Genomic DNA, 11,895 nt, shown 5'->3' with positions numbered 1-11,895 from the left:
AATTTAAACTATTTCACTATTTCTAATAACGAACATAATTAGAAGAAAAATTCAATCGACCATTCATAAAAATCAAGTGTCTACCTCATTCCAAATTTATTCCTATTCCATTCAAATCTCTCCAACATACATACATACATTTTTCAAAAATAAAAACTTGAAGAAGAAACATATTTCGCTGTCCTATTAACTTCACTATATCATTCTACAAGCGTACAAACTTAAATTTCGTACACAATACAGCAATTACCTTAACAATTCAAAAATCAAGTGTTTACCTTGTTCCATTTCCACCCTTACTCCATTCGTCAAACTTTCGACTGGACAGAAAAGCTCCAACAATCGCGATGCAATTTCGATCGCAGTCGCAAGAATACTAATCTCGTACGCGGCAAACGTAGAAAATAATTCATAGGCATAACTGTTCCTCGGTTTCTCAGGGCTTCGTAAATCGCGTTAATGGAACGAAGGTGTACCGCGAGCCTTCGATCGCGATAAGCGGAATTGCGTTCCATTAATTAAATTCCAATTGAGACAACGTATTTATTACAGGTGTTCCCGGTGAGAAAAATGGCCGTGCATCGACGAGCCGCTGACACGGTTCAACGGTGCTCCGCTTGCGAAACCCGCTTCTCTCCGCGTGATTTCGCGTCCAAGGATTTAGTCATTCGCTCCTTCGCGGCGAGCGTTTTCAACCAAGCGGGCTTTAATTTCTGCCTTGCCAGCTCGCCTTTTCCGCGAGAAGATAAAGGTTTTACCGAGCGTTACGAAAGCATCGCGCTGGTAACTGACCGCTAATTGATACTTTAAAGCGACTGGTTTCTTTGTCCGTGTTCGCCTCTCGGGGGAAATAAAGATAGTTCTACCTTGTTCGAATGTTGAATTCGTTCGAATTTTTAGGACACTCGGATAACGCCCGGCTTTTATTTATTCTTGCTCTCGATCCGGGAGAAATTTACGAGATGCGAAGGTGTTCGATTCCGATAAAATTGCTTGGATTAAGTAATCCCGAGCGTTGATTGCGGTGATAAATCGTAACGTTCTCTCTCTTTAGGTGCAATGTGATTCGTTAGAGAAATCTCGATAATTGAGTGCGAGAAATGGAAGAACCTTAGAGCAAAGCTTAAAAGGGGAAACTCGTGTAACTCGCTAAAAATAAGATGAACTTTCTTAATTTTTTCTTAAGAAACAATACAATATATCCTCTTGAAATTTTTAGAATATCTTATCGAACATCTATAAAAGTAGAAAATATTTTTTTCAATGTAAAATAATTCGATTACTATAAACTATAGAAGTATTTCACCGCGGCGGCGTCGCGCAGTAAAAGTGATCAATTAGTAAACATTCATTTACTCATTGTACCATTCCAATATTAAAAAACAAAACGTCTAAATAATTCTTCTATGCAATCTCCAGTTTACATTTACTTCATAATACCCACCGTCTCATAAATTGTCGCAAACAAGCATAAAGAAATTCACAATTCCGTGAGATTCCAAAAAGAATCAGAATCTAACCCTTCTCCCATCCATCTTCTTCCCTTAGTCGCCAATCTTTACACATATTTTCTGGCAAACCACCGAACTCCCAAATCACCTACAAACTACAGGACCCAACTTGAGCGTATTTATCAGTCGTGTATTCGTTCAAAGATGCATCAACCTGCGAGCGCAACAATTTTCCGCTCTGCTTCTTTCTCCTCCGTGGTCAACGCGATTATCAGCGTGAATAATCAACGCAACCGTCGCATCACTGTCCGCATAAATCAAAACTGGCGCAGAACGGAGGATAACAGACCGCGTGATGGCCGGTTTCTCGGTAGAGAAGGAGAAGAGAGGGCATGAAAGGCAGAAGGTCGTAGTCGAAGAGTTCGTAGCACGGTTCGTGCGAGGGTGTACGGATCGTGTCAACGATACCGTGGATTTACGACGGTCACCGAGCGAATCCATTTGTTTCATCTGCATCTGCTTAGCACGCTAATGCTACCTTCCCGTGTACCACTGCCCGTTGTTCCGTGCCGTTCGAATCGGCCAGACCTCCAAGATTAAGGTGGACCCCGGGTAGAGAAAAAGTCTACCGCTAACGGAAGAGGCCACTGTATAATTTCGCAGTCGCGGCCGGTTTCCTTTTGCGAGTCAACTTGCTCTAGGACATGAGCCGGACGATCCCACTGGGTGAATGAAGCGTGCAGGTTTCTGTTTTTACGATTTCCGAACACGAATGTTTGAGAAGGCGTGGTTATTGCACAATAGGAGTTCGAACGTTTCTATTACACGTAATAGACCATTCGATGAGATTTTTCTTTCCTCTCGCTGCGGAATGTGGCAAATAGTTTCTTACGCGGTCATATTTTGGTCAATTTATTGCGAGAGCTGCTGAATGAAATTTTGTAATTGAAGATTTGTGGGAAACGTTTACTTCGGATGTGATATTTTGGTTAATTTATCGTGAGAGCTGCTGAATGAAATTTTACAATTGAAGATTTGTGAAAAATCTTTTTCACGATGTGATATTTTGGTCAATTTATTGCGAGAGCTGGTGAATGAAATTTTACAATTGGAGATTTGTGGAAAATATTCTCTCACGATGTGATGTTTCGATTGAAATTTTGTAATTGAAGATTTCTATTTGATTATTTACTGTTAGAAACTTTGACGAAAATATCTCGTAGTTAGGGTAAATTTTTTTGAGGAATGTCTTCATTTAGATAAACTACGATATGATAATAAGTGCACATATTATATAAACGAGAAGAAAATAAAGAATTTATGGTAGGTATTGAAGAAATGAAAGCTTTGAGAAGATTAAAACTGGGATTCATACAGGATGAGGATTAAAAGTGTGATTTCAAGGAATCGAAAAATATGTTACATAAATTTCGTGAAGTATTGCAAGTATATTTTTTTTAGAAAGGCTAGTTGAAGTTAAAGTCTGCTATGATATGTAACCACACACAATTTTCAGTACTTTCAGATTTGTATGTGAACTTTTTAGATTCCAAAGTGGTAATTCAGGTTTTTCTATGTTACTACCGTCACATTTTTAGAATTTCGTTAAATTACAGCTCGTAATATGTTAATAGCGTCGCTTAAATGTACATATCTCCATGAAAACGGTTAAAACTTTCTGATCAAGGTGGCGACTGGATCATTTCGTATCCATTTGTACCACAATTATGCTAATATACAACCAGAAAGATACTTCCATCATTTTAATCGTTTATTTAAATCACACTGCTTTATGGCAATTCTGTTTTTTTACTAGCATCGTGAAAATAATAACTGTGTGTAAAACTTTAAGTAACCGATTGCGAACGAGTTCAAAAGATAAAAAGAGAAGTATACGACATAATTTTATCCCATTCCAAAGGAATTAACAATGAATACAATTCTTAGTAAGACTTAGTTAGCTGCTAAGATTTCAAATGCTTAAAGAATTTATTTGCGACTTTAACTTTGCTGTATTTTAAACACAACATCTAAAAGTATTCTCTAATAGAATAAAAAAAAATTAATAAATTTATCAGCTTAAAGATTTTCAACAGCCAAAAAATGTAAACTCACTCCTCAAATGAACTAATTATTTTCTCGAAAAAAACTTGTCACCAAAGTGTCACACAATTCACCGCAAAATTATTCAAACCTTGAAATCTCAATCTAAAAATCCTACTCATAAAATTACACACCACGTTCATCATATTAACTCAATACAAAAGTTTCCATCACTTATAAATCGATAAGACTGAAAAGTACTGTATGCTTCCATTTTCATTTCAATTTGCATAGCAGGTATTTACACTGAATACAATCTCAAGAAGCATATAGCATCAATATGATATTACTAGCATCCTCACAACAACAAATTACAAATACAATAAGAAATAAATACCCATTCTCGAAGAAAATACTATGGGAACCATTGCACGGACCTAATAAAACGTCGAATCACACCAATCAACCAGGTAACCCGCGCCGTCCCACAGAAAGGGCTTCAAGTGGCCGTAAGTCAGTCCCCAATTAGTTATCCAAATGATCTCGACCGGTGCAGCCGGTGTTCCATCGGAATTCGATAAAGCACCGCGTGACCGATCGCGTATCTAACGACGCGGGGGGAAACGGAAAGAAATGATTACGAGGTGGCCGCTGGCAGTTAGAGAGGATCCAACCAGGATAGCATGGTTAATATACCTATGTGGCCGCGGGTAATGAACGCGTGTTAACCAGTTCGTTATCGGTGAAACGGTGCCCACCTTCTTCTCGACGTGGACTTGCTGCCTGGAGAAACCACGACGACCGATCGGTAGGAGGAGAAGAAAGCAAGAAGAAGAAGAAGTAGAAGAGAGAAAGAAGGAAGAAAGGACAGAGGGAAAGAATTAAGAGGGTGAAAGGGAAAGGCGAGCAGGCTAAGATAGGCCTGGTTTTATCGCGAGATGTTCGGGTAATCGTCGCCCGGTAAGAAGTTATGATTCCAACGTTTCCAGCTATCGGCGATTTTCTGCGGAACTTATGCTGTTCGCCGCCGTGACTAAGGACGCTTTCCGTCTACGGGGAACCGTTGTCAGCAACGTGGAACGACCCCGTGGAATTTATCCCGCGTCCACGGGGCAACGCGCGACGTGTTCCGTCCCGCTCATTGCGAATTCACCGTGATCCCGCGGAAGATTGCACTGATGCGAGTCCTAGGTGTTGGGCTATTGATGGTCCAGATTTTGTCGCTTCGTTTCTCGCGAAACGGACGTTTCGTCTGTCTTCAGGGGAACTGTTGAATAGGCCTGGAGTGTAAGTACCTTGCATTCGTTAGCTGAAATGCCTTATTTAAGAATTTCTCATTTTTTGGAGTATTTAGAGCTCTACACGCTACAGAGCTAACACTGTTTTAGGATACGTGCCCATTTGAGAGTAAAACTATCGCAAGTTGCTCTCGAGAGTCAAATTTATCAGTAGAAGTACTTACACAATTTGAGAGTGCTGGAAGAGAAATGGACACACAATTTGAGAGTATTCTCGAAAGCAAGTATCGTAAAAAACTCTGAGATGGACACGTACCCTTAAGCTAAGTTAGAATGTCCTGTGTGTTTTGTAGAACTCTATAAATAGCCTAATTTATTTGTCTCAACTGTTTTACAGGTGCTCCTACTAGTTTTAGGATAATTAAACTAAGTACGGCAGTAATTACAGGTATTGGGAATGTTGGTAGGATTGGTAATTCCAAGAGTTTCTTCTAATTTTGGGAATAAAGTATTTGGAACATAATTAATGCAATTTTTCAGCTGTCAGAAAGAGCGAAAAGTTTTGTATAGTGTTGATAAAAAATAGGCCTGGAGTGGATAGGCTTGGTGGTTTCAAGAGTTTCTTTTAATTTTGGGAATAAAGTATTTGTCAGTTCTTAGAAAGAGGCAAAATTTTTGTCTAGAGTTGAAGAATGGTTCGAAAAAAATTCCAATACAGGCATGACTTGATTGAAGCTTCAGTTCTAACTTTAAAGGACACATTTGAAATATTAAACATTTGTTTTCGGTATTGTGAAGTATTAAAACGATCATTTAAAACTCATCGAAATAGTGTCACAAATAATAACAATAAATTTCTTTCAAATCGCAACAACCTGATCTTTACTTCATTATCTTAAACAGCTCTAATCGTCTTCGATCTCTAACCGGAAGATACTATTCACTCCCATATTCCCCGATATATTTACAATAATCAACACCAGCGAAACGAAGGAACAGTAAGTTCACATTTCCCCTTATCAAACCTGAGCATCGACGATCTCGAGTAATCAGCACCTCGTCGAAAAATGAAAAAGAAGGGTGAAACGAGGTATCAGCTTTCCTATCTTCGATTATTCCCATCGAGAGTAACTCAAAGCGGGTTCTAGAACCATGTTGAACATCGCCACACACGATCTAGAAACGCAGCCGTGAGCCAGGACGAGAGCGTTCCTTTGCCTCCGGTTTCTTGGGTTCACCGCGCGTAAAAAGTCTAACGAGCGAGCAACGTACGGCAGAATTACGACGAGCGTTTATTGTTACTGCCACTATTTTTCCCCGTTGTTACCGCGTCATTCTCTCGTTAACACTCTCCTCCTCGTTAACACTTTCTCTTGTTAACGTAACCGGCCTGTGTACGTACACATATGCGCCTCGCCTAATGCAATGCAAATTCAACAGCCGTCATTGAGATATCATGCCGACCGGCGCGTAGATAGGGCTAACGTTCCAGCCTGAACCACAGCCGACCGAGAATTAACAGCGTTGTTTATCGCTGCAATAATATACGAATGAACGTGCAATCGCGTTACTCTCTCCAGCCCTTGCCACCCGTCCAGCCAGATGCGCTCTTTCTACTAGTTCCCCAAGGCGTGACTTTGTTCACGAAGAGTACACCTTGTGACCCGGCACGTTGCTAGGATGCGGCTTAGAGTTCGCGGATATTCGAGAGCTTCCTTTACAGTGGCTTATTAAGGAAGGCTCCTTCTTTGATTGTTTTCGATGGGATACCACGTCGATGTTGTTTCGTAAATTGGAACAATCTACGGAGTTTCCGGGAGATCTTCTTCCTATGTTCGTTGATTTTTAATGATACGTCTTCATTTTTCTTAGTATAGGTACTGCATGTGTTACAGATTTTGTAAAGTTTGCCTAGGCGAAGTGTAAAGCGTATTTTATTCTATTGTTTGTCAGGTGAATTTTGGCAAAATGTACATTGCGTAGTCGATGTATGAATTGCCGGATTTTACACTTTACCGGTAACGGATAACAAAGAGAACAACTTAGAAAATTTAAAGTTTGAAACGTGAAATTAATTTGATTGTTTTTGGAACTTGGGATTTGTGTATCTTTATATTCGTGTAAATGAGGAAATTTTGAATACTAATTCTGGTTTACTGTGTTTAATTGAAATTGAAAGTGTGCAGCTAAGAAATCGTGTTTTACAGTTTTAACGGTGAATTTCGTATTGAAATCGCGGAGATTAAAGGGGGAGGTGGATAGTTTTTCAGGATTAGAAAGTTTGAATTGCATCTTTGTAGCAAGACTTACGAAACACGATTAACTGTTATTCGGATGTGACTTATAATTAATGATTATAGACTTATGTAACAAGTAAATGCAGGCTGCATGTTACAAAATAATACCATCAAATTTTGCTGTTACATACGGAATGGTCTGTATAAAAGGATTTATATGAAAATAACATGTTCTTAGAAGAGTTTACTAGGGGTTCAATAGATGTTAACGAAATTTTCATCTCACGTATCAAGAATATTATTAATTATTGAAATTATTAATCAAGATGAAGTACGGAATCTTAGTTTCATTAATTTACGTAGAAGCAACAAAAATAATTGAAATTATCGCAATGAAGAAATAATTTTCTGAACATTCATATGTTTCCCATAATTTCTTAAATGCCACAAAATTGCAAACTCCCACACATAAAACTTTCAATAAATTGTACTTAGAATCATAATTTCATTTTCAAGACAATCTTCCGTATTTAATTTCTTCAACATTACGCAGTACATTTCAGCAACGTTTCACCACCGCTATCCTAACAAAAAAAGAAAAAAAAAAGAAGAAAGAAAAAATAAGTAAAGGTGTTTCTACGAGGAATTTCGCCGGCGATTATTAACGCAGAATAAGCATATGCCTTCCAGTAATTACTTAACACTCGCAGAGCAATTTTGCATAAACCGTCTTTTAACTGTGCTCGCTTTCACTCGTGCATTATATTGCTCCGCATTCCATGCACGACAAACTTCTCAATCGTCGTCAAAAGTTCCACGTGAAAAGCTACCGGACACACCTGGAACCACGACACAATTATCGAGCGCGAACCAGATACGTCGAATAGGATGAAGAAATGTGCACGAACCGAGGTTAATATCGCACGGAATCAGGCGTGAGCCTCGATTTAAACCGATGAAAAATTCGCAACGATCTCTATCGAAGGTTGATTGCAACGAGATTACAGTATTTCCTCGGCTGACCGCCGCTCGTCGTTTTATCGTTATTTACCACGCGCGATTAAGAATGGCTAATCTCTCGGCACGAACAGCTTCTCCATCTGGGAAGCAACTTCCTCCTTCGAGATGTTATATTATATAAAATAATCGAATCGAGCATGTACGTGAACGACGGTTGCGTCGATTCCGCACGGTTTGCTCGTTTTATGTATGCACGTGCAATTATTTAAAGATTGTTTCGTTTTACGAGGATGAGAGGGACGTTTAATGAATTATTCGAATGATTCGAGAGGTTGCTATTTCACACGATTTTTATTCGAGTTTTATTAACGACGATCGAAGAGGAGTTGGAAAATGAAGCGAAAGGAATTTCTGATAATTTCGTCTAATTTTAATTATTTTTCTGCTTACCTGGATTTTGTGTTCGTAGGAGAATACTTTTTATGTGGAATTGGACGAAACATTTGGTTCACTTCTGTGATATTATTTAGCGCGAAATTCAAATTTTACTGGAAATAAATAAATTCCCGAAACAAATACCACCTTAATCTTCACAAAAATACCAAAATTACACCTGTGTACTTACTCTGAACCCAAAACTAGGCAAACTGAAGAAATTCAAATTCGACGGAAACACATTTCAACAAATTGCGCAATTCCTGAGATAAAAGTAATTTTCTTTCACACGAAAAAAAATTATAATTACATCTCGAAACGTAATAATTGGATTCGTATAATCGTTCTCGGTCCACTTTCCATTAGGAAATAATCGAAACCGTTCGTTGCGTTCAGCAGCTACAACCAACAAATGTATCGCCGCTAAAAATCACACACCGTGTGGCCTTTGGAAAAACATTTCAATTGCAGCTTAAACATTAACGAACACGCGATGCGATTCGATTCACTTAGCTGACCGCTGCTGTCAGCCTGACGTTCGGCCAAGAGAACAAAATAACAACCCCTGTCACGAGGCCGCAACATGCGTCCAGGCGAAACCGCTGGAAAACGCAGAAAGATTCACCGCGCGATATCCTAATTGCGGGATATGAGCCAACGGGTAAGATAACGCGAGTAACAGCCGCGGGAATATGACTCGATACCGCGGGCCCGCCCTCCAACCTCTTAATAACAATAATTAGTTCTCACCCCGGCGAAACATTTCGCTCTGGGCGTTTTCTCTGTGCTGCTTAGCAGCTCCCACGAAAGGTAATGACGTCGAAAATGCTTGCACGTTGTCGTGGCCACGAGGTGTGCGATTAACGGGGAAAAATCTTTTTCCCTTCGACTGTGTGCCGGTAAACGGCGAATTTCAATTGCGCCTCGTTTCCTTCGTAATAGCGCGGTGTGTTGTAGATCGTTCTTGCGAGATATTTCGTTGCAACGGTGAACGGGTTGTTGATAATACTTTTTTAAAATTTTTTTTAGGAGAGAGTAAGGCAGTTTTGATTTTAATTTTACGTCGAAACAATCTGAGCGATATTGAGAAATTATTGGCGACGAAATATTTAGTGGAAAAAAAGAAGTTACTTTTATTATCTACTCTTGTAGAATGTTCGATGGAACGTAGGTACGTGTAATTCAAATTTCAAGGTTCATTCTGAACAGATTGTAAATACTTCGCTCGATTAAAAAGAAGAAAAAATGATAATTAGTCTTGTGATTGAATATTGGTGCAATTAACCGAGTAATAACTGCATTTGATTGTGTGTAATAAAAATTCACCACTGTACTAAACGCTGGTCGAAGGATGCAATTATTCTTAACCGTGGTATAAAAATTACGCGAGTTCATTAATTGGACGAAAATTGTTCGTTCAATGATGTAAGGTAATAATTGACGATTCATTTTATACGTGTACTGTACTGGAAATTAGATCAAGTTACAATTAAGTGTATTTTTAAGAAAAATAAACAAAAAGCGTTATACTTGTTTCACTTGTAGATAGTACTTTATCGCATGCATCGCCACATTTGAAATATTTGTTTGATTTTCTGCCGATGAATGTAATAAAGTTTTACTAACATCCGTTAAATAAGCAAATGAATGATTCTAATCGTGATTTATCGTGTCAGTGTATGACGTTGCACTAATTGCCATCGGCGAAAAAATTCTACACCACGGGCAGAGTAACACGGCAGAAATTGCACCAGTAAAATAAGAGGTTGAAGTAGCACACAACACTTGAATCGCTGTTCTAATTACGATGTAATTACACAGTAATTAAGGAGCTATTCGAATGTCCTGTTGTTCTGGTTTCTTATTTTCACCAATCCTCTCTACAAAATGGTTCTGTATTTAATCATTTTATTAGGTGATTCTTTTGCTAAGTAAAAACAATCATGCTGTAATTGAAACATTAATTGTTACCGTACGTGCCTTATTTAAGCAATTTTCACCGTGAACACGTGATTATTTTAATTGCAGGTACGTACGATTGAAACGAATAAATTCGCTATGATTCGATATCTCTTGAGAAAAATATTAATACCTACTAGTAAGTGAAATTATGAATAATGGCATTTTTAACAATTTTTATTGAAATTTCTGGATTTTTTATGAAATACTTAAACGCTTGAGTTATTAATTTAATTCCTGCAGCATTAACCCTTTCGCTGCGGTAGATTTTAATGCGTAACGCGCGTGGCAGGCATCTTTTGTTTTGGTGTTTTAAAATTTGAAAATTTATTATTTTATTAAATTCAGATGGGAGTGCGCAAAGGGCAAAAGTTAAGGTGAAAATGTGTCAAAAAGCGCAAAGGGTACAGCGCGAGAAAATTTTCAAAGCGCCAACAGCAGCGAAAAGGTTAAAATATAACACCATTTAAGTTTTACACAAAATAAAACACTCTTTTCACATTAATCACACCAAAAATGTGTACAGTTGCAGTTAGAAACCTACTTTCTATTACTCACACGGTCCATAAAAATGAGAAAAAGGTCAGGTAGAATTCTCCATCTGCGCCGTGTCAAATTTGCCAATAACTATAAACGTTCGAACCTTTTCTTCTACCTTCTAAAATAGAATTCACCACAATTTATTGCCGCGGTAATTGATTAATTCCAAGCTGCTCCACCTGCTACCAACAAAATTTCTCTCCGGCTGGTCATCACTCAGAGTCTTCAACCTCTCCTCTCTCCGTGTGCAACCGTGCAAATAAATAATTCGGCTACAAACAGCTAACGATGTTTGGACAATTATCCCAAACGAGTCTATCAATCCGTGTGTCTAACTGTAAATCACTTGGGCTCCCTCGAACAACCGACTCGCAGTTCTGAAACCGGTTTCACGGTTCCTAACCGTGACTTAACCTATGCCTAACCCAGACACCTAAACTCTTTCGTCTTCCATCCTTCACAAACTCGCGCGCCTCTTAACCTGGCCGTGGCGGGTAGAAAAGATCCACCGGGCTCAGCCCCCCTGCCATAATTCACCAAACTCCGCGAACTACGGCTCGCAAATCTTGGCCTGTAATTAAAAACACCGCTGCAGGAGTTTAACTGTGATTTCGAGTCGCGTGTATCCAGATGAAATCGATGAAAAATGATTTTTTAACACCGTTCGTGATGAATGATACATTATTCTCATTTGCTGGCTTTGACAGGGTCTGTGGAAATGTAGTTAAATCGCTTGACTTTTGTTAATATTGAAATAGAGAATTTTTGCAGGTGATTGTAGGTTTTGTTATTTCTTCTTTAAATTTCTTAACCCTTTCGTTTTGAAAATTTTCTCACACTATGCCCCTGGCACCTATAGTTGTATAAATTCACTCGCATTGTGAATTTTGGCACACTTTCATCTTAATTTAATCCTTAATTTTTGCCCTTTGCTAACTTCCGCCTTAATTTGATAAAATGATAAATTTAAAAATCTGAATTTTGAATTTAAATTTTAATACTTTTTAAAATTTCAATTAAGAATTTAAAAAT

General features: G+C 38.5%; 1 protein-coding gene across 1 annotated transcript in view; it reads left to right on the top strand.

Annotated features, from left to right (window-relative positions):
- The first annotated feature begins 3,834 nt into the window (after positions 1–3,834).
- The window catches only part of LOC108573129, a 10,680-nt gene continuing 2,619 nt past the window's right edge, over positions 3,835–11,895 (top strand). Inside the window, exon 1 of the mRNA XM_017935507.1 lies at positions 3,835–3,964. Coding sequence (XP_017790996.1) covers positions 3,835–3,964 — 130 coding nt within the window. The remainder of the gene's footprint in view (positions 3,965–11,895) is intronic.

The sequence above is a fragment of the Habropoda laboriosa genome, unplaced genomic scaffold (genome assembly GCF_001263275.1).
Source record: "Habropoda laboriosa isolate 0110345459 unplaced genomic scaffold, ASM126327v1 scaffold124, whole genome shotgun sequence".
Lineage (NCBI taxonomy): Eukaryota > Metazoa > Arthropoda > Insecta > Hymenoptera > Apidae > Habropoda > Habropoda laboriosa.
This window is presented reverse-complemented; position numbering and strand designations above follow the sequence as displayed.